General features: G+C 41.6%; 1 protein-coding gene across 3 annotated transcripts in view; it reads right to left on the reverse strand.

Moving 5' to 3' along the window:
* LOC124617482 (traB domain-containing protein) overlaps positions 1-24,507 on the reverse strand; it is a 116,196-nt gene that overhangs the window by 58,303 nt on the left and 33,386 nt on the right. For 2 of the 3 annotated variants that reach the window (XM_047145266.1, XM_047145267.1), the window contains exons 2-3: positions 14,097-14,320; positions 13,846-13,960 (exon numbers count right to left, since the gene is read on the reverse strand). In XM_047145266.1, the coding sequence (XP_047001222.1) occupies positions 13,846-13,960; positions 14,097-14,320 (339 nt within the window). Of the gene's footprint in view, positions 1-13,845; positions 13,961-14,096; positions 14,321-15,906; positions 16,040-24,507 lie in introns of those variants that run through there. The other variant, XM_047145268.1, reaches the window with a different exon arrangement.

Below are 24,507 nucleotides of genomic sequence, written 5' to 3' on the forward strand. Positions count from 1 at the left end.
AGCAACAAATCAACAACTCAACCAATTACTAAAGATAACAGAAGTATTCAGCAATGATATAAATATGGCTTTTGGAACAGTCAAATGTAAGAAAAATAGTATAGTCAAGGGAACACACACTAAACAAGAAGATTACATATTGGATAACCACAGCGACTGCATAGAAGCGATGGAAAAAACAGATGCCTATAAATATCTAGGATACAGACAAAAAATAAGAATAGACAATACAAATATTAAAGTAGAACTAAAAGAAAAATATAGACAAAGACTAACAAAAATACTGAAAACAGAATTGACAGCAAGGAACAAGACAAAAGCTACAAATACTTATGCTATACCAATATTGACCTACTCATTTGGAATAGTGAAATGGAGTAACACAGACCTAGAAGCACTCAATACACTTACACGATCACAATGCCACAAATATAGAATACATCACACACATTCAGCAACAGAAAGATTCACATTAAGCAGAAAGGAAGGAGGAAGGGGATTTATCGACATAAAAAAACCTACATTATGGACAGGTAGACAATTTAAGGGGCTCTGGAAAGGCTCAAAATCATGAAAAGTTCAATTTTTACTTTTTTGTGTTTTCTGAATCTGCAGACTATTATCTTTTAATAGATATATAATTTATTCAATTCCGAAGACTACAACTATTTGTAAATTTTTTTTGAAATGTGTTCTACATGGGCGTGACCCACTGTGGCGCTGTTAAACTGCTGTCAAATGGTGTTATTATTAACGTCCGTGTTCATCAGGTAAATTTTAGTGATGTGAGATAAAGTATGTGTTGTGGCTAACCTGTGATGGTTCAATATATATCGCTGGTGTGATTGTTGATTGTTTCATGTTTATTTACTCTGTCGTTATCTCGAAAATATTCGTAATTAATTCTGTTTCTTGAGTCTCTGTTTTGTTGAAGTATAATAATGAGTAAAAGTAAAGTTATTAGAAATCCTCTGAAGGCTTTTAAGAAAAGGAGAAATGTTGGAAAGCCAAAGGTATGTGTTATTGCTGTAAACAATAAAGACGATAACCAAGTGAGTGAACCTAACCTCTCAAGTACACCTGCCCATAGCAGTCAAAGTGGGAAAGAAAATACTTCACAGAAGAAGCTTGGTTCAATGAGTGAAAACTATGAATGTTTTATGGGCGAATCGGATGTGAATGAAATATTTGATATGTCGGTTCCCAAAGAAATTTTTTCAAACTGTGTAAGATGTATTCATTGTAGTGAAGTTGGTCTGGAACTCTCCATAATAAAGCACATAGGACTTGCTAGTGAAATACAACTGAAATGCGATAAGTGTTCATACATGACCACCTTTTGGAACAGTGTTGCAGTAACTGCAACTGAAGCAAATGGTAGCAAAATCTACGAACACAACAACGAGCGATGCTTGCTTTAGACAAGGAACGCCTTCGAGCTGCAGACAGGGCTGTAAAGAGTCTAGAAATACAAGCAAGAGTAAACAGGAGGAGGAACAAGAGGAAGCTGGAGGAGGAGTTTGCAGAGGATGAAGATAATCCATCCTATGGACCTGGAATGCACTAAAAAGTTAATCCAATCTTTGTCGCTCGATTCCCAAAACTTATTTTCTCATACTAATTACATGTTTTCTAAGGATCTTCCAAACATATTTGTTTCAAACTTTCAGTAAATGTTACACAGTATCTTCTGCATAATTTAACACAGCCTTTTTCCAAAAAACTGTATATTTTTGAATATATAAATAAAAAATTGCAAAAAAATGTTGTGAATTTTCATTACAATTGAAAAAAAAAAAATCATCTTTAATAGCTGAACTAAAATTTTGTAAAATCCCTGTGTTAAGTTGTAGCCCATATTCCAATAAATAATCTGTAAAAAGTTCAACTTCCTACCTCAAATACTTTGTGAGGAAAGATGTAATTTATAAGCGTTATTTTAACATTGCAAGTATAGGGCGTTCCGGAGCCCCTTAAGAAAATTCTTTCTAGAACGAGCAGAAACTAGCAAAATACACAAAGCAATCAATCATATAAATACATCGGCTACACCATTGCAATTTCATAACCACTTCTACAACCCTTTAGATCACATAACATCAACAGATACAAAGAAAGTAAATTGGAAAAAGAAAACACTACATGGCAAGCACCCATATCATCTAACACATCTTTTGTTAGCCAACACATGGCTAACAAAAGGCAATATATACAGTGAGAGGGAAGGATTCATGATTGCAATACAGGATCAAACAATAAACACCAGATGTTACAGAAAGCATATTATTAAAGATCCCAATACCACAACAGATAAATGCAGACTTTGCAAACAACAAATAGAAACAGTAGATCACATAACAAGTGGATGTACAATACTAGCAAATACAGAATACCCCAGAAGACACGACAATGTAGGAAAAATAAGACATCAACAACTTGCCATACAACATAAACTAATAAAACATGTTCCCACATACAAGTATGCACCACAAAATGTACTGGAAAATGATGAATACAAATTATACTGGAACAGAATCATTATAACAGATAAAACAACACCACATAACAAACCTGACATCATACTCACCAATAAAAAGAAGAAATCAACACAACTAATCGAAATATCCATACCTAATACAACAAATATACAGAAGAAAACAGGAGAAAAAATTGAAAAATACATCCAACTGGCTGAGGAAGTCAAGGACATGTGGCATCAGGATAAAGTTGACATTATACCAATTATACTATCAACTACAGGAGTCATATGACACAATATCCACCAGTACATCAACACAATACAGCTACATCCAAACGTATATATACAACTACAGAAATCTGTAATTACTGATACATGTTCAACTACCCGATAGTTCCTAAATGCAATATAACATATACCGAACAGTTAAAAGGAAGTCACGCTTGATCAAGGTCCGCGTCACTTTCCATTTTCGACCAGACATAACGTCTGAGACGAGAAAGAAGAAATAATAATAATAATAATAATAATTTGTTTACGTCACTTAAAATTGTTGTGAGGCACAAATACAGTTAAAAAGACGTTGTCTCACATCTTGTTTCGGTTGTAGGGCACCACCACCCTGAGGAAATTTCATCAGTTGGGGAAACAAAAGGCAAAATCTAATGTAAAACGTGAACTAGCCGTCTGGTGATGAGCCCCTCTGTTCGAAACTAGTAATGGCGCTGTTTAAATAAATAAATAAACAGCTTTGTAAAAAGTGGCTGGTTGCTGTAATCTTCTGTGTAAGAGTCAACATATATTTTGTACACAGCAACAGGCTCAAAATGTCCGTTTCTGACAAAATAGCATTCATTTTTGAATGGTTTTCATACTAAAGCCTCCATATCACCAGAATACATACTGGCAGTATTTTTTCCTTTGGATGGCAGACTTGAGGGACACAAGATTATCAGTGACAGAGAGACCCAGGCAGAAGCCGCCCTGGCACGGAGCCAGTAGGCCACGACTCCAGGACCCAACCCAACCGCTGACACATCATACGTTCCAGCAGCTTACAAAGAATGTTGGTGAGGCTGATGGGCCAATAGCTATCCATATGGAGTGGGTTTTTGCTGGGTTTGAGCACTGGTATGATGGTGCTCTCCCACCAGTGTGATGGAAAGATGCCACTGCACTAGATCTGGTTGAAGATCATGAGGAGATGTCGCTTGCAGTCAGACGAAGAGTGTCGGTTAGCCCGTCAGTGAGAGAGCACCATGAGTTCCTGCTGCTAATAAGGCAAGTACACCGTTTGTTTATTACATATCTTTATGAGTTTCAAACAAGAGTATGTTCAGAAATAGATAGGCACTGTGATTGCTGTGTACAGATGCGAGCTGAGTTGGTGACCCTTCACTCACAGCAACAGGCAGTGTTGGCTTCCATCAGACAGCTTGAGGCTGTTGCTAAGGGGCATCACTGTGGGGGGTCGGATGCAGGGATGCCAGAGGTGTCGAGCATTATCCATGTGTCCCCCAATCGATCCACTGCTGTGTCTGCCCCGGGTACTGCCTGTACTGAGGTTGACCCCTCACCCGTGGCCGTGTGGGAGATCATTCCGAAGTCTGGCAGGCAGCGAAAGACTTTTCATGGGTCTGATCGTAGGGCCTCCCCGGTTTGGTTGATGAACAGGTTTCGGGCATTATCTGTGACTGACGAAGTCTCTGAGACAGATGCAGTTGTCCACCCTGTTCCAGAGGAAGCTTCTCAGCCCGCAAGGTCTGGGCATTCACAAAGGGTGGGTTTGCTGGTAGTTGGGAGCTCCAATGTTAGGTGCGTAATGGAGCCCCTTAGGAACATGGCTGGCAAGGAGGGCAAGGAAGCCAGTGTGGACTTCGTGCGCACACGGGGGGAAGTCATTCTGGATATGGAAAGGGTGCTTTTGGATGCCATGAAGAGTACAGGGTGCAGCCAACTGCAGGTGATAGCCCATGTTGGTACCAATGACGTGTGTCACTTTGGATCGGAGTTCTTCTCTGGTTTCGGGTGGCTAGTGGAAATGGTAAAGACTGCCAGTCTTGCTTCCGAGATTAAGGTGGAGCTCACCATCTGCAGCATTGTCGACAGAACCGACTGTGGTCCTTTGGTGCAGAGCCAAGTGAAGGGTCTGAATCAGAGGCTCAGGTGGTTGTGTGACCGTGTAGGCTGCAGATTCCTTGACTTGCACCATTGGGTGGTGGGTTTCCAGGTTCGCTTCCACTAAATGCAGGAAGCGGCTACATGGGTAGCGGGGGCTGTGTGGAAGGGACTGGGCGGTTTTTTAGGTTAGAGGGTTTCAGCAAACCACAGAAAGGGCATCCGTCTACAAGGGGGCAGGTAAAGCACAGTAAAGTAGTTGTAGAAACGATCGGTATTGTAGTTGTAAATTGTTGTAGCTGTGTTGGGAAAGAACCCAAGCTCCAAGCCCTAATTGAAAGCACTGAAGCTCAAATAGTTATAGGAACAGAAAGCCGGCTAAAGCCGGAAATAAGTTCCCCTGAAAGTTTTTCAAACAATCTAATAGTGTTCGGAAAGGATAGGTTAAAGACAGTTCGTGGTGGAGTATTTATTGCTGTCAGAAGTAGTTTGCCTTGTAGTGAAATTAAAGTAGATAGTTCCTGCGAAATAGTATGGGTAGAGGTTGTACTTGACAATCGGAATAAACTATTAATTGGATCATTTTACCGATCCCCCGACTCAGAAGATATAGTTGCTGAACAGTTCAAAGAAAACTTGAGTCTCATTTCAAATAGGAACCCCACTCATACAATTATAGTCGTTGGCGACTTCAATCTATCCTCGATATGCTGGAAAAATTATACGTTTAAAGCCAGCGGCAGGCATAAAACGTCATCCGAAATTGTAGTGAATGCTTTCTCAGAAAATTATTTTGATCAATTAGTTCATAAGCCTACTCGAAGCGAAAATGCTTGCGAAAGCATACTTCACCTCTTAGCAACAAATAATCCTGGAAAAACAGGGAGTATCATGACGAATACAGGGATTAGCAACCACAAGGCAGTTGCTGCTAGGCAGAAAACCATAACACCCACAACCATCAAAAAGAAACACAAAGTACATCTATTTAAAAAAGCTGATAAAAATGCTCTCAACATCTTTTTAAGAGACGGTTGGTGGTTGGTTTAAAAGAGGGGGAAAGGGACCAAAATACGAGGTCATTGGTCCCTTGTTCCTAATAAAACAATGCCACAATTGTGAGAATAAAACAGATGAGATATAACACAAAACGGAAAGAAAGGAAAGACCACAAAAATGAAGGAAAGGCAACAAACACTAAAAGGAACAAACAAATAGAGAGATGCAAGGAACAGTGAGAAGAGAATAAAACAAGGAAGCAAATTACAGTGACTAGCCGAACCATGATAATAAAAAGGAAGAGCCATTCTCCCAGCAACACATTAAAACCTCCACCCTAAAAGCACTAGGGTGAAGGACACAGACGAACAAATGACATGCGCTAAAACTCAGATCGAATGATAAAACCCACCCTCACGGATGAAATGTAAAACCAAATCAGCCGATGAGGTGCTGTTTGTTAAAATCAATGATAACGAGTCCGGCAACCGAAGATGAAGTCACAGGGCAGCCAAAGAAGGACAGAGTAGAAGAATATGGCCCACTGTCAACCGGGCACTGCACCGACACTGAGATGGATCTTCACAGCGCAGGAGGTAGGCATGGCCAATGTGGAGCCGGCAGAGAACCATGGAGTCCATGCGAGAGGCCCTCATCAAGGACTTCCACACATTCGTGGTTCCCTTAATGACTCGCAGTTTGTTGTGCGTACTGAGATTTTGCCATTCCGTCTCCCAAAGCTGAAAAACCTTGCGGCGTAATAACGAACGTAGGTCAGTTGCGGCGATGCCCATCTCCAGAAGTGGTTTCCATGTAGCCTGTTTGGCCAGCCTGTCAGCAAGTTCATTTCCTGGGATTAAGACATGACCAAAGGACGAGATGAACACCACTGAATTACTGGACCGTTCCAGGGCGTGGGTGGACGCTACCAAAGGATGAGAAGGGTAGCACTCGTCGAGAGCTTTCAGGCTGCTCAAGGAGTCAGTACATAAAAGAAAAGACTCCCCAGGGCATGAACAGATATACTGTGCATGAGAAATGGCCACCAGTGCTGCAGTGAATACACTAAAGCCATCGGGTAAGGAATGCTGTTCAATATGGCCGCCATGAACGTAGGCAAAGTCAACGTGACCATCAGCCATCGAGCCGTTGGTGTAAACCACTTCAGAGCAACAGAACACGTCAAGAATAGAAATGAAGAGACAACGGAGTGCTGCAGGGTTAATGGAGTTTTTAGGGCTATGTGAAAGGTGCAGACGAAGCTTAGGCTGAGGTGTACACCATGGAGGCGTACATGAACGGACTGCAAGCAGAGGTGGTAAAGGGAAGGACTCTAGTTAGGAGAGAAGGGACCGCACGCGAACCGCAATTGTTAGCCATGACCTGGGCTGCCGATGCGGGAGATGGACTGCCGTGGGCGGAAAAGGAGACGGTAATTTGGATGTTCAGGAGAACTATGAATGTGTGCTGCATAGCTGGCGAGCAGTTGTGCACATCTGATCTGCAATGGAGGTACCACAACATCCACCAGTACGCTGGTCACCAGACTTGTCCTAAAAGCTCCTGTCACTAGTAAAACCCCGCAGTGGTGCAGAGGGTGGAGTAAACGCAATGCTGAGGGCAATCCCAAACCATAAACCACACTACCAATGTCATTTCGGAATTGGACAAGTTCTCTGTAGAGCCACAGCAGCATAGAGCGATATGCACCCCAATTGGTGTTGCTCAGGTGGCGGAGGGCATTGAAGTGCTGCCAGCACTTCTGCTTAAGCTGACGAAGATGAGGAAGCCAAGTCAATTGAGTGTCAAAAACCAGTCCTAAGAATCGATAGTCTCCACTACAGTGAGGGGATTGTCATGAAGGTAATGTTCTGGGTCCGGATGAACGGTACGATGCAGACAGAAGTGCATGACACACGACTTTGCGGCTGAAAACTGGAGGCCGTGGGCTAGAGCCCATGACTGCAAAGTGTGGGTGGCTCCTTGTAGGTGACACTCAGCAACGCCAGTACTTGAGCAGCAGTACAAAATGCAGAAGTCATCTGCATACAGAGAAGGTGAACAGAGGGCCCTACAGCTGCTGCTAGACCATTAATGGCCACTAAAAATAGAGAGACTCTCAATACAGAGCCCTGCGGGACTCCATTCTCCTGGATATGGATGGAACTATGGGAGACACCAACTTGGACACGGAAAATACGGAGCGACATTTATTTTGGAGAGACATCGGGTGCAGGCCCCGAAGACCACGCTCATACAATGTGGCAAGGATATGATGTTTGAATGGTAGACTCGAGGGACACAAGATTATCAGTGGTAGAGCGACCCTGGCGGAAGCCACCCTGACATGAAACCAGTAGGCCATGTGACTACAGTACCCAACCCAACCGATGACATATCATACATTCCAGCAGCTTACAAAGAACGTTGGTGAGGCTGATGGGCCGATAGCTATCCACATCAAGTGGGTTTTTACTGGGTTTGAGCACCGGAATGATGGTGCTCTCCCACCATTGCGATGGAAAGACGCCATTGCACCAAATAGTGTTGAAGATGACGAGATGTCACTTGAAGTCAGGTGAGAGATGCTTAATAATCTGGCTGTGGATCCAATCAGGCCCAGGAGCTGTGTCGGGGCAATGTGCAAGGGCACTGAGGAGCTCCCACTCTGTAAGTGGGGCATTATAGGATTCACTGTGGCGTGTAGTGAACGAGAGGATGTTCCCTTCCAGCCGCAGTCTGAGAGTGCAAAAGGCTGGGGGTAATTGTCTGATGCAGAGGCTCAAGCAAAGTGCGCGGCAATCGCATTTGTATCGGTAGATAACACGCCATTTACGGTAACATCAAGAACACCTGTTGGGGTCTGGTACCTGAGAAGGCGTTTGATCTTTGCCCAGACTTGGGGAGGTGACGTATGGCACCCGATGGTTGAGACGTATCTCTCCCAGCACTCCTGCTTCCGTTGTTTGATAAGTTGGCGAATGCAGGCATGGAGCCGTTAAAGGCTATGATGTGCTCCAGGGAAGGGTGCCGCTTATGCCGCTGTAGAGCTCGCCGACGCTCCTTAATTGCTATGGCAACTTCCGGCGACCACCAAGGGACTGTCTTTCGCCGGGGGCACCCTTAAGAATGAGGGATCACGTTTTCCGCCATATAAACAATCGCTGTAGTTACCTGCTCAACCACCACATTGATGTTACCATGTGCAGGAGATTCAATGGTGACAGCAGAGGTGAAAGTTTCCCATCCGACTTGTTTAAAGCCCACCTGGGCAGGCACCTGTGGGCTTGACACCAGGGCAGTGACAGGAAGATGGGGAAGTGGTCACTACCACACAGGGAATCATGTGTTCTCCAGTGGATAGATGGAAAAAGACCAGGACTGCAAACCGAGCCATCAATGGCCGAATACGTGCTATGTGCCACACTGAAATGTGTGGCAGCCCCAGTATTTAAAAGGCAGAGGTCGAGTTGTGACAGTAAATTTTTGACATCTCTGCCTCGGCCAGTAAGAACTGCACCACTTCACAAGGGGTTATGAGTGTTAACATCTCCCAAAAGTGGGAAAGGTCTAGGGTCTTGAGCAATCAGTGCAGCCAATGCATTCAGCGGTAGTACACCATCTGGAGGAAGATGTACATTGCAGACAGTTATTTCCTGCATCGTCCTTGTCCTGACAGCCACAGCTTCAAGAGGGGTTTGAAGGGGCACATGTTTGCTGCATACTGAGTTCAGGACATAGACGCAAACTCCACCTAACACTCAATTATAGTTGCTACAGGTTCCTGTAGTATCCCTTATAGCCGCGGAGGACAGGGTTCCACATTGCCGAGAACCATGTTTCCTGGAGGGCAATGCAAAAAGCAGGTGTGAAGCTTAGTAGTTGCCGTAGCTCAGCCAGGTGGTGGAAAAAAGCACAGCAATTGCACTGGAGGACGACGTTATCATGAGGGTGGGAAGGCATGAAGCGTGCAAGGAAGCAGGTTATGCCTCAGGGTCACCTACTGCCTCCAACTGAGTATTTGTAGCCATTTCTACGGTGGATGAGGCATCAGTGAGATCCAGGTCCACAGGGGACGCTAATATCTCTACTGCATCCTCAGATGCAGAATTGATAGGGAGTGGTGGTGTTGGGGCCAGCAGAGGGTCCTGTTTCTTAGCAGACTTCTTCTTAGTTTGCTTGCTCTCTTGCTTCTCTTTAGGGGCTTGCTGGGAATATTTCTCTGAAGCAGCTTCAGGCATGAAGCAAGACAGTGAAGCTCTTCGTCCAGCAGCTTTTGGCTCCTTGAGCCAACTGGCAAGTGTCCACCATGGCATTAGTAGAGACCTTGGAAGAGAGGGCCCCAAGGGACCCTTTCCTCACAACAGGAGCAGGAGGAGGCTGTTGCTTCTCCGGTAGGGGGGAGGGAACCAATGTCCCCTGCATTTTTTTTTTTTTTTTGGGGGGGGGGGGGGGGGGGGGGGAGTGGGGAATTGCTCCTGAAGTAGGTGCTTTGGGAGCATCGGAGGAAGATTTGCCCCCTACCACCAAGGGGGTGGATGTATTCTGGTGGCCCAGACGGGCCACTATTCGTAGCATAGAGTGAGGAACCACTGGCACTTGGGACGGCGATGGTGATGAAGCTGAAGCATATGCCGACATCAATTGAATGGGGTGTAATCTTTTGAATTTATGTTTAGCCTCTGTGTAAGTCAACCGGTCCAGGGTCTTGTATTCCATAATTTTCCGCTCCTTTTGGAGAACTGGGCAGTCGGGCGAGCAAGGGGAGTGGTGTTCTCCACAGTTGATGTGAGTGGGAGGTGGCGCACATGCAGTATCTGGGTGCAGTGGACATCTGCAGTCTCTACATGTGGTGCTGGAAGTGCAGCGGGAAGATATGTGCCCGAACTTGCAGCGCTTAAAGCACCACATTGGGGGAGGGATTATGGTTTAACGTCACAGCGGTAAGCCATCACCTTGACCTTTTCAGGCAATGAATACCCTCAAAGGCCAAGATGAAGGCATCGGTAGCAAACCTGTTGTCTTTAGGTCCCCTGTAAATGCACCGGATGAAATGAACACACCGTCATTCTAAATTGGCACGGAGCTCATCGTCAGACTGCAAGAGGAGGTCACTATGGAAAATAATCCCCTGGACCATGTTGAAGTTTTTATGGGGAGTGGGGATGCTGTCTGAATCAAGAAAGCGCCGTTTCGCATCTTGGACAGTGCTGTCACTCCTCCAAACATATCCTAAAGGCATTCAACGAAAAACTGAAGCTTCGTCGGTAGAAAAGAGTCCCCGTCGGTTCTGCTACAGACTAAAAACCAAGGCGAATATGGCTCTCTCCATTCTGTAGCTCTACATTCCTCTCATGGCGTAGGGAGGGAGGGAAACGATTTAGGGTCATACCTATCAGCATTGTATTCTATCTTGTCCGTCTTAGAGGTTGCTGGTGCCATACAGTCAACAGCAAGAGATGACTTAGTCTGCTTCATTGTGGGTCATCCGCCCTGATGCCACCCACTCCAACCAGGGGCTCTCCCCACGGGTGCCACCCAGCGACAGCAAAGGCCAACTGGCATGATGGCCATTGCCGGGAGTCCTGATGCCCCAGGAAGACAGGCAGTATGTGGGTGGTTTACAGCTCAGGCATCAGCAGTGAGATCCACATGTTGTCAGGGGGCTACCATCAAATGGGTACATGAAGGCCCCATCACAACAGACTGGCTACTGTGCTACATATTGGGTGCAGAGAAATCCAATATTGTCATGAAGGCGAAAGAGGACAGGAGACAATGGATGATGACATACCCCGGAAAGTGTCCTCACCCAAATAGTTGAATCGCAGGTGGAGATGCAAAGCCACGACAAGAGATTCAGGAGATCGAATCTAAGGGCAATCGTGCTCCATGTAAGGCATCCTTCCTCATATGGCCCGCACTTCTGTAGAATTTGGTAAGTGACAGGTCAAACCATAGAATGGGACCTGAACTCATAGGGCAAAAAGTGTGAGACTCCTTTTAGTCGCCTCTTACGACAGGCAGGAATACTTCAGGCCTATTCTAACACCCGGACCCGCAGGGGGGTTACAGAAGTGGTCAAAATATGTATGGTGAATTATTTAATCGACAAGAACTGGATTTCACAGGAACCACTGACAGCAGTCTGATATCACAATGTGATTTCTAATCTGTTTCTGCAGAAGAGGGTTCTGGAAGTTAACATCACATTTTACATGATGATCTTACAGCCTCTCTCCTCTTCCTGCACTTTTCAACTGAAGTAATACTGATTGCACACTTTTACTTGGCCCCTTAGTGGAGGATTCTGGGAGCAGAAGGTTGCTATCAGCTCGTAGTCCAATGGCTACTGAGACAAGCCAAGTTTCCTTTTCCCAGAGCAGCCAGCTCATAGCTTAGAAAAGAAATGAACATGTAATGGACTGATGCATTGCAGAAGTGACGCAGAAGTTTGATCATTTTTGTAAATAATATTAGCAATCACTATACACAACAATGCACACAGAACAACACTATGTTCACAATGGCTACTTATTGTAATGGCACACAACACTGTTACACAGCTATGGTTGGCAAAGAGCGCAAATATATTGGAGCACCATGAATACAGTCACCTTCCACCAATCAGAGGGGCCCAGTCAAAATGTGCAAGCAGTGTATAATCTGCCTATTCATTAGAGGACCTGAAGATGATGAACTACTTATTTGCTGAAAAACTGTGTAGTTTCCACAACAGCATACAACATTATACCCGAGAGCCTTTCAAACAGTTATTACATGAGGAAACCCTATAACAGTGCCTTTTCTGGTTGTTGCAAAACAATTTGTTGGACTAAGTCATTTATCTTCTATCCAGTAACATTTTTTTCCTTCCTTCTTTGAAAGAAGACGGGTCGAACTATTTTAAAATTGTTTTAATCCCCTCCTTGTGAGTATTTATTACAGTCAATAATTTGTGTTTATAACCACATGATTTCACTAAACACTTCATGTCATTGTGTACATTAAAAACAATAGCATTTATATCTCGAAAAGGATAGTTGCTACTCACCATATAGTAGAGATGCTGAGTTGCAGATAGGCACAACAAAAAGACTGTTGGAAGTGAGCTTTCAGCCAACAAGGCCTTTGTTGATAATACACACACACACACACACACACACACACACACACACACACACACACACACACACCTGACCACAATCTGTGGCAGCTGAAGCCAGAGTGCCTTCTGAAGCCAGAGTGCCTTCTGACTGACTGACTGCCAGAAGGCAGTTTTGGCATCAGCTGGCTGCCAGTGTGTGTGTGTGTGTGTGTGTGTGTGTGTGTGTGTGTGTGTTTTGTTGTCTATTTTCAACATAGACCTTGTTGGCTGAAAGCTCACTCTTGACAGCCTTTTTGTTGTTTCTATAACTCCGACTCAGCATCTCCACTATGTGGTGAGTAGCAACTATCTGTTTCATAATACTGTTACATTCCATCCTGGATTTTCCACTGTTTAATTATGATGTTTGGACAAAGAAGAAAAACAATTCAAAGAAATTTTATATAGTTGCATGTACTTAAGCATAAAAACAAGAAAAAGAAAAGAAAAGCAATATTACATTTGTCTTTAAGAACAATTACCTTCACTTTCAAAGATGGTACAGCAAGCAATTTAACAATCTCTAAAAGAAAAGAAAAGCAATGTTACATTTGTCTTTAAGAACAATTACCTTCACTTTCAAAGATGGTACAGCAAGCAATTTAACAATCTCTAGATGGTACAGCAGGCAATTTAACAATCTCAGTATAAGTAGAAGCAGAATTTGAATTGTGCCAACTTCATAAATATTTTAAGGCACAAAAACTACTTTTAAAGCACTGGGAAAGCTTTGCAAACATGTGAACACCCTTCCAGAACAGTGAGATACTGCCCCACTATGATTCACAATTGGAGGTGTGTACACAATGTGTCAACTTTATACACTTTTAAAACTGTAAATGCAGAAAATTCTGCACATCTGATACTTACTTTTATTTGTCAGTTACTTCTGTGCGTAAATGGTTGCAGATGGATTCTGGCATCACAATTACAGAGAATATTTAGATCACCACCCCCAGTTTTAAAGAAGAAAGACGAAAAGCATTTAATCTAGGGTGAGTGTATTAATTTATGAAGGGAAAAAAAGAATAAGAGTAATTTTTGGAAAGTGTTTTCCACAGTAATAGTAAAGTCCTGCATACTGCGGAAAAGAATATCTTACCAAAATTTATATTTTTAGCTTCTTCTAAAATAGTCTTCTCATCCAACTGTAAAATATTGACACGTGCTCTACATAATTCCACTAGAACGATGTGGGGCTGCACAGCTCTTATTATCTACAGTATAAACAAATCCTTATTAGCCAAAAATTAAAACAAATTAACAGTGAAATGTGTAACTGTAACGTATTCTGATAATCATGACAAGGACAGAAAAAAAGAGAGATTGAATTTCACAGAAGATGTAGTTTACCTTCGAGACATCTTCCTGACTTTCCACACTGAAGTGTGCAGTGCCAATCAGATATACTTTGGCGCCAGCAGGTGTTGTCAATAATGTTACTGTATCAGGCAGATTTTTGTCAATCGACGTGTCATATGCTGATAGAGATGTTGGAAGTATTGGTATTTTCTTAGTGTCCAAATCAGAATCATTGTCTTCTATATCTGATTCCAGTCCAGATGCTACACTCTCTTCTGCAAATGATTATCAAAAATTAGCTTGTCATCATTTTAAGGTAAGAAAGACAGCTGCAGTAGTCATATATAGTTGACAAAATTCGCCCAAGTACATTAAAGAGGCTGTAAAATAATCATCTGAGCAGCTTCAAAACAAAGATGGATGAAATCACTACCCTGCATCATTGGCTTGTACTTCTCCTAAAAAAACAAGAGCCCACTGTTCATGCAAATACATTACTTCTTTTTGAGCTTATTACTGTCTCTCTTTGGTTTAAAATCTTATTGACAGAAAGTTAAACTTCAGCACGTTAATCATCACTTACAACAATTACTTTTAATAAAATTCTTGGTGTTAATATAACAAAATAATTTCATGTAATTATAATGCAACATTTCTCTGTAACTCTCAAGACTATTATTCAACTGGCCAAACTCTACGAACCATTGAAATACCAACATTACCCTCATACTTCATTTTGTAATCAATCTAACAAAATGAAAGTATATGATTTTTTGTCAAATTTGTGTACATAAAGACAAATGGTGGCAACACTCATAATGAAAACCAAAACACCATCCATTTTCTCTATTTATCATCACTGAAATACTTACCAAAGAATAGATAACATTTCCCATTCTCAGCTCACTCACTTTATGAATAATCCGAAACTGTATATGGATGGGAGCAGGTAATCTTATAGTTTTCTTTTACTTGGTGAACTGTGTGCTACAATCATTTTGGCTCTACAATGCATACTGAAATGATTCACTTCTGGGGAACGAGACCTACTGAATCAATGCGCTAGATTAGGGCACAAAAAGAATCTCTGGCTTTCACAGCCATTCTATCTACCTCAGAACATCTGGAAGGGCAACATGAAGTCTCACTCTGCTGCTGCCAACCCCTCCTCCTCCTCCCCCACCCCCAACTTTCTTCCAAAGTCCATGATTATGTTCCTTCAAATCATTTTGCAGAATAACAGATAGTCAGAGAAAGGCTTATGTGCAGCTTAAGATCTGTTCCAGAAGAAATACATTCACTTTGTGGCAAAGTATCCACTGCAAATGACATAGTAATAGCATGTACTGGGCATGGAATGAAAATTGCTATTTCATGATGATTTACTGTCGCATCTAGGTCATCCCATGTATCAAATGCACCAAGATAAGTAATATATTCTTGACAAGTACAGTCAAATAACATGCTGTGTATTCCAAAGGCCAATCTGGTCTTGAAAGCAAACATACCAAGAAGAAGTGCTACAAGGATATGTGGTAATGAATTCTTGCTATATGCTTGGACACATGGGGTACAGAGGAAGTTGATATGCAGCAGAAATAAAAATACTACACTATTCTTAAGCTGGTTCCAGTTTACCTGAAACTATTTTTGGAAATGTTGGATATTCTTAAACAAAAGGTTGTGACAGAAATACACCAACTAACTGTACAGACAGCCTTTTTTATTTTTTGTTTAAAAAACAACTTCGTTAATACATTACTTTCACACAGTTTTCTGAAATTTACAATAGACTTCTAATACCATACAGGGTGAAAACTACATTCAGTACATAAATTAATACTTTAATTACACTTTTTACCCTTGATATGAAATTTTGCTCTTCTCTTTTTAAGCACCAGTGGCATCTTTGCTGGATTAAAGAGAAAAGTGAGCTCGCCACTACATTCAGTAAAACGTATGCAGGTATCCCAGTTAAGCCATGGAAGCCTTACAACTTCTAAACAGCTTACATCTATCTCACAGCCATGAGCTTGTATTTCTGCGTGGTTTGCCTACACTCACTCAACTATTATGTTTGGAAGCTTCACCACACGGTAATATTTAAACATTATGTAGATTAGGTCAAACTTTTGCATACGAGAAAGAGAGAGAGAGAGAGAGAGAGAGAGAGAGAGAGAGAGAGAGAGAAAGAGAGAGTTCTAATTATGTTACTGGATTACTTCTGAATTGATACAGAATAACCTAGACAACATCTATTTCTTTTCAAGAGTATGAACCAAAAGTTTATGTCATATCAGAATCCTTTCATTATCTTAGCCAGTGTCTTTCTAAGGCCGATGTAGGCCTATGTTCTTGACCAATCTCTCACTTTTCACTCCTTCAAAATTTAATTTTTCTTCAGTATTCTCTAATTATATAGAATTTTGCAGGTCAGAACCTTATTCAGAAATTAATGAAAACATGCTGATTGTTACCACAAATTGGTTAACGGAAAAAAATTTAGGTGACATAGGTTCTAGGAAATTTCTGTACAGTTTAGATTAACCCTCGCAATACAAAGGGTGGGGGGAGTACTTTAGGTACACATTTTGAAAATACTGAAATCTAATTAGTTTTTTATATTTTAAAACTCTTAAAAAATAATGTTTTTAATGACTTCTTCTACCAGAGACCAGAAATTTTTCAGTTAAACTTAACACAAGAAGTGAAGTATTAGTAGTAGATGTCACTTTTTCCAGTGATGTCATATACAATATTTTCAGCTTTAGGGCTTTACTTACATGCTAATATTTCTTTAAAAAGTATGCTGAGAGTTAAAATTAACAAAAATTAATGAAACTTGTATTTAAAATTTTTTGTGGTTGCCATAGAACACTTCATAGTACATGTTACTGAAAGTACTGTGATACTACTGAGAGTGTGCTAAATGATACTTTTAGTTTTTGTGCCCTACTTTCGCATCTGTAACTCTTTGATACTTGAAAATTCAAATCTATAGGGTCCTTTCTGTTGACCTAGAATTGTGCAGTGTGGCAAGCAGCAAGGTTTCACAGTACAAGTACAGGAAAAAATCAAAAAATTCTTAATTTGTTATTAGATCACACAATATATATTTTTTTGTCATTTTTAGCTGCCTGTCTGGCTGTTCATCTTATAAGACTTCTTTTTCTTTCAAGTAGATTGGTGTATCAAGTTCAAATTTATGTCATGTACTAAACTCTATGGCCCCTTGGCAGAGTAAAAAATTTAAGGTTATAAGTCAATGCAATCAAAAGATTCAGTCATTTATGTCACATATTTTGGCACTTGCAAACTCACTCATCAAAACCCATAAGGTACTTCTCACTGACGCCGAATCATGAAATTCGGCCAGAAGCAATGCTACTCAGTACAAATAAAGTAAAAAAAAAATCTGATACTCATTAAATTGTTATTATATCAAATAAAAATATCTTTCTGCCATTTAAATTTTAGCAGTAACACTACACAAACAGATGTTTGGATATTGCTTTAAGCAGTTCTACAACTTACTGGAGCTATTTCATTTACTTAAGTTTGTGCCTTTTCCTGTAAGTCTTCAGGTTTAACAGAAGTTGATAGACAGGCAGAATATTTTCTCCAGACAATTTATATGAAAGTGAAAGGCATAGAATATCAAAACTCAGCGGCAGGAATAAATAATTATGATGCACTACAAAATACGTCAGAACGATTTTCTAATTCTACATCCTGCACTTCTTTTATTCTTGTTAGTCCATTCTATTATATGAAAATATACATCGTGTTGCAACATTTTAGCCTTCCTAATATGTAAACCAGAGTCTTGGTGCAGTTTCAATAGATCCTTCATAGATCTGCAAATCTAGTTACACCTACTTTTTGTAAACGGCAACTTGACCAAGGGCTCCATATTTCTGGACTGGCTGAAGATGTTACACTACAGGCTATCTGTGTTTTGTGACAGTCAATATTGGCAATCTCAAAATCCACTACATATGTCTACAACAGCCATTATGAAGTTGCAGTCATGTTATGCTGTGACAAAGCAGTAAGCATATGTGTAGGCCCAGTAATGCGTGACAGAAGTGCAACTTGTTCTGTCTGTGCTTCCACTCTCTCATCAGTTGTCTATGTTTTGCGTCTGACTGTCAGGACAACATTAACAAGAAGTAGTTCATTCACAATTAACAATTACTTTGTTTCCAGGTATTCCCTCAAATCAGTCTTCAATATCAATATTTCAATTTTCTATTTTAGTTCAACACATTTCGGAGCTATAATTCAACTTTGAAGGATTGATCTGTTTCGAGAATCACAACTGCTTCAATTTATCATAATTTAAATCAGATTTTCCACATAACATGCTTCACGTGAAAAAAATTCTCTGGTTAGATACTATGGAAGTAGACACTTCTCATGACATATTTAGGATAAATTATACAAAAGGTACAGTCAGTGATTTAACAACTCTCTGGGCTTTTTGTTAGTTGGTTTTTCTTTATGGTTGGACTGGCTCCTACTGTTCAAGCAAACAGTAACATCCTTAATTAATAGTACTGGGGAATACAATAATACTCACAAGACAAGGGCTACCAGAATATTATTGCTGCAGCAAAAACACAAAAATATTTTTAAAAAATGACACTTTGTGCAACACCTAAAGACAAATATACAAGACATACAGGTCAACATAATCACAGAATTCATCTCAATAATCCGATACCATTTCGGAAAAAAGATTTTTGCTGAGGCTGTTCTCCTCATATTGAAGTATGCTACTAAAGATAAAGGAACCAGTCTTTGTGCAAGTGAAGTCTACCTGTGATCAAACTTATCATGTGACTACAATAGCCCAAGAAAAAGTTCTGCATACAGTAAACTTGAGAATTTTTTAATTGTAGCAACACGGGCACAATCATTTATTCTACGAGACTATCAGATGAAAGGAATACGAGGTGGGTAGAATTTGCATCAGTATAATGTCTTCCACACACTTATCCATGCCTAGCAGGTAGGATTAAAAATGTTGCTATACTGCACCACAGTACATGATGCAAGGCTAATATGACACAATCAAAAGTCTGCTTCTACAAGGGGAAGTCATAAAATAAAGTCTCATAAAATTTAATATTTTGTTTGTCTGCAGGTACATTTTTTCCATTCTGGTACACACTGAAATTCCCATGCTAAGGTAGTGCAGCCATGCTAAGGTAGTGCAGAACACACTAGAGGAGGCAAAACATAGCACCACAGCCCATCTCCAGTTTATCAGTTGCCTGCCCCATTCTGTCTTGCTCCTCTACCAGTGTACTGCAGAACTGGGGCACAGTGATGTCAATGTGTACCAAAACTACAGACAAATAACTACATTACATAACTTGAGATTTTTGTAAGGATGTAATTAAAGCTTTATGATTATCCCTTGTATGTGTTGAATGGTACTAAACTTTTAAGTGCCCACCACAGTACAAGAAGCTAAATAACAATTTCTTTGCAAAAGATGATTTGTTTTCAACCATTATGTCACTGTCTATCTGCAGCCCCATGTCAGTCAGAGACGTTGGATCACTGGAAATAACTACAGTCAAGGACATACACTAATTCCATGCAGGAGATGAGAGAGAGAAGTGAAGGCAACAAAATGAGAAAAACACCCCTTGCTGAAGAGGTCATTTGAAGTAGAGTACCTTCTCAAATGAAACTATCGACCTGCCCTGGCTTTGCACAGATAGCACTAAGTATCTATGGTTGGATGACTTGTGTGGCATAGCAGTAATAATGGACAATCTGTTTTACTCTTTGATTTTTGTAAGTATTCTTTGTATTGACTCATGTTGTGCAGTTGATTCGTGTTCAAGCTTTAGTTAATAAAAAATTATTGCTTGACTACTACATTGTATTTCTTCAGCGGACATAGATAAGCTGTAGTGACCAAAGTAGTGACCCCGACACAGCTCTACCCCAGCATGTCGAAGGCCACAGGAAGCCCCCGAGCTTCTTCTCCCGTAAGCTTACGCTGTCACAAGTGATATGGAGTGCTTACGATAAGGAATTGCTGGCAATTTATGAAGCTGTCAGACACTTCCGGCCACAATTGGAAGTCAGGCCATTCACGGTTTTCACAGACCACAAGCCGATTACTTTCGTCTTCAGTAGGAACAAGGATGCCTGCTCACCACGACAATTTAGACAACTTGAATTCATCGCTCAATTCACGACTGACCTGCAGCATATAAAAGGAACTGAGAATATCATGGCAGATTTCCTGTCTCGGTTGGATTCAATCTCTCGGGCTACTGACTACAAGGAGCTAGCTGCTGCGCAAGATACAGACCAATAACTCGTCGAATTCCGTTGTGACAGTACATCTGGGTTATGTCTACGGCAGAGACAACCTGCTGGTGAACGTCTGAGAGTACCCACGAAAGTGCAATGGCAATTATTGGCAGCGTCCATGGGCTGGCTCATCCAGGAATAAACACCAGCGTCAAACTGATGACGGACAGATTTGTGTGGCCCTACATGAACCATGGACCTAGCCGTTAGTGGGGAGGCTTGCGTACCTCAACGATACAGATAGCTGTACTGTAGGTGCAACCACAATGGAGGGGTATCTGTTGAGAGGCCAGACAAACGCGTGGTTCCTGAAGAGGGGCAGCAGCCTTTTCAATAGTTGCAGGGGCAACGGTCTGGATGATTGACTGATACGGCCCTGTAACACTAACCGAAACGGCCTTGCTGTTCTGGTACTGCGAACGGCTGAAAGCAAGGGGAAACTACAGCCGCAATTCTTCCCGAGGGCATGCAGCTTTACTGTATGGTTAAATGATGATGGCTTCCTCTTGGGTAAAATATTCCACAGGTAAAATAGTCCCCCATTCGGATCTCCGGGAGGGGAATACTCAGGAGGACGTCGTTATCAGGAGAAAGAAAACTGGCATTCTACAGATCGGAGCGTGGAATGTCAGATCCCTTAATAGGGCAGGTAGGTTCGAAAATTTAAAAAGGGAAATGGATAGGTTAAAGTTACATATAGTGGGAATTAGTGAAGTTTGGTGGCAGGAGGAACAAGACTTCTGGTCAGGTGAATACAGGGTTATAAATACAAAACAAAATAGGGGTAATGCAGGAGTAGGTTTAATAATGAATAAAAAAAATAGGAGTGCGGGTAAGCTACTACCAACAGCATAGTGAATGCATTATTGTGGCCAAGATAGACACGAAGCCCAAGCCTACTACAGTAGTACAAGTTTACATGCCAACTACCTCTGCAGATGATTAAGAACTTGATGAAATGTATGATGAGATTATTCAGGTAGTGAAGGGAGACGGAAATTTAATAGTCATGGGTGACTGGAATTCGAGAGTAGGAAAAGGGAGAAAAGGAGACATAGTAGGTGAATATGGATTGGGGCTAAGAAATGAAAGAGGAAGCCGCCTGGTAGAATTTTGTGCAGAGCATAACTTAATCATAGCTAACACTTGGTTCAAGACTCATAAAAGAAGGTTGTATCCGTGGAAGCAGCCTGGATATACTAGAAGGTATCAGATAGATTATATAATGGTAAGACAGAGATTTAGGAACCAGGTTTTAAATTGTAAGACATTTCCAGGTGCAGATGTGGACTCTGACCACAATGTACTGGTTATGAACTGTAGATTAAAACTGAAGAAACTGCAAAAAGTTGGGAATTTAAGTAGATGGGATCTGGATAAACTAAAAGAACCAGAAGTTGTACAGAGTTTCAGGGAGACAACAAGGGAACAATTCACAGGAATGGGGGAAAGAAATACAGTAGAAGAAGAATGGGTAGCTTTGAGGGATGAAATAGTGAAGGCAGCAGAGGATCAAATAGGTAAAAAGACGAGGGCTAGTAGAAACCCTTGGATAACAGAAGAAATATTGAATTTAATTTATGAAAGGACAAAATATAAAAATGCAGTAAATGAATCAGGCAAAAAGGAATACAAACGTCTCAAAAATGAGATCTACAGGAAGTGCAAAATGGCTAAGCAGGGATGGCTAGAGAACAAATGTAAGGATGTAGAGGCTTATCTCACTAGGGGTAAGATAGATACTGTCTACAGGAAAATTAAAGAGACCTTTGGAGAAAAGAGAACTACTTGTATGAATATCAAGAGCTCAGACGGAAACCTAGTTCTAAGCAAAGAAGGGAAAGCAGAAAGGTGGAAGGAGTATATAGAGGGTCTATACAAGGGCGATATAACGATATACTTGAGGACAATATTATGGAAATGGAAGAGGATGTAGATGAAGATGAAATGGGAGATATGATACTGCATGAAGAGTTTGACAGAGCATTGAAAGACCTGAGTCGAAACAAGCACCCGGAGTAGACAACATTCCATTAGAACTACTGACAGCCTTGGGAGAGCCAGTCCTGACAAAACTCTACCGTCTGGTGAGCAAGATGTATGAGACAGGCGAAATACCCTCAGACTTCAAGAAGAATATAATAATACCAATCCCAAAGAAAGCAGGTGTTGACAGATGTGAAAATTACCGAACTATCAGTTTAATCACAGCTGCAAAATACTAACGCGAATACTTTACAGACGAATGGAAAAACTGGTAGAAGCCGACCTCGGGGAAGATCAGTTTGGATTTCTTAGAAATGTTGGAACACGTGAGGCAATACTGACCCTACGACTTATCTTAGAAGAAAGATTAAGGAAAGGCAAACCTACGTTTCTAGCATTCGTACACTCAGAGAAAGCTTTTGACAATGTTGATTGGAATGCTCTCTTTCAATTCTGAAGGTGGCAGGGGTAAAATACAGGGAGCGAAAGGCTATTTACAATTTGTACAGAAAGCAGATGGCAGTTATAAAGAGTCGAGGGGTATGAAAGGGAAGCAGTGGTTGGGAAGGGAGTGAGACAGGGTTGTAGCCTATCCCCGATGTTATTCAATCTGTATATTGAGCAAGCAATAAAGGAAACAGAAGAAAAGTTTGGAGTAGGTATTAAAATACATGGAGAAGAAATAAAAACTTTGAGGTTCGCTGATGACATTGTAATTCTGTCAGAGACAGCAAGGGACTTGGAAGAGCAGTTGAACGGAATGGACAGTGTCTTGAAAGGAGGGTATAAGATGAACATCAACAAAAGCAAAACGAGGATAATGGAATGTAGTCAAATTAAGTCGGGTGATGCTGAGGAAATTAGATTAGGAAATGAGACACTTAAAGTAGTAAAGGAGTTTTGCTATTTGGGGAGCAAAATAACTGATGATGGTCGAAGTAGAGAGAATATAAAATGTAGACTGGCAATGGCACAGAAAGCGTTTCTGAAGAAGAAAAATTTGTTAACATCGAGTATAGATTTAAATGTCAGGAAGTCGCTTCTTAAAGTATTTGTATGGAGTGTAAACATGGACGATAAATAGTTTGGACACGAAGAGAATTGAAGCTTTCGAAATGTGGTGCTACAGAAGAATGATGAAGATTAGATGGGTAGATCACATAACTAATGAGGAGGTATTGAATAGAATTGGGGAGAAGAGGAGCTTGTTGCACAACTTGATTAGAAGAAGGGATCGGTTGGTAGGACATGTTCTGAGACATCGAGGGATCACCAATTTAGTATTGGAGGGCAGTGTGGAGGGTAAAAATCGTAGAGGGAGACCAAGAGATGAATACACTAAGCAGATTCAGAAGGATGTAGGCTGCAGTAGGTACTGGGAGATGAAGAAGCTTGCACAGGATAGTGTAGCATGGAGAGCTGCATCAAACCAGTCTCAGGACTGAAGACCACAACAACAACAACATAAAGAAGGACTGCCGTAGTTGGGCAAAAACATGCTTAGACTGTCAGAGGGTCAAGATTGGATGACACATGCACAAAGCATTTATGATGCAACGTTTCACACATGTGTACCCGGACGTCGTGGGACCTCTATTGCCGTCGGAAGGGTACCATTACCTCCTCACTGCAGCGGACCGCTGCATCAGATGGGCGGACGCGGTTCCATTACCGGTGGCACGGGTATTTCTTTTGACATGGATCGTACGTTTCGGCTGTGGCAGGGGATTTTAAATCATTTTAGTTCAGTCAATTTGCATAAAACATTAATAAACTATATACACTCCTGGAAATGGAAAAAAGAACACATTGACACCGGTGTGTCAGACCCACCATACTTGCTCCGGACACTGCGAGAGGGGTGTACAAGCAATGATCACACGCACGGCACAGTGGACACACCAGGAACCGCGGTGTTGGCCGTCGAATGGCGCTAGCTGCGCAGCATATGTGCACCGCCGCCGTCAGTGTCAGCCAGTTTGCCGTGGCATACGGAGCTCCATCGCAGTCTTTAACACTGGTAGCATGCCATGACAGCGTGGACGTGAACCGTATGTGCAGTTGACGGACTTTGAGCGAGGGCGTATAGTGGGCATGCGGGAGGCCGGGTGGACGTACCGCCGAATTGCTCAACACG

The sequence above is a fragment of the Schistocerca americana genome, chromosome 1, assembly GCF_021461395.2.
Source record: "Schistocerca americana isolate TAMUIC-IGC-003095 chromosome 1, iqSchAmer2.1, whole genome shotgun sequence".
Taxonomy (NCBI): Eukaryota; Metazoa; Arthropoda; class Insecta; order Orthoptera; family Acrididae; genus Schistocerca; species Schistocerca americana.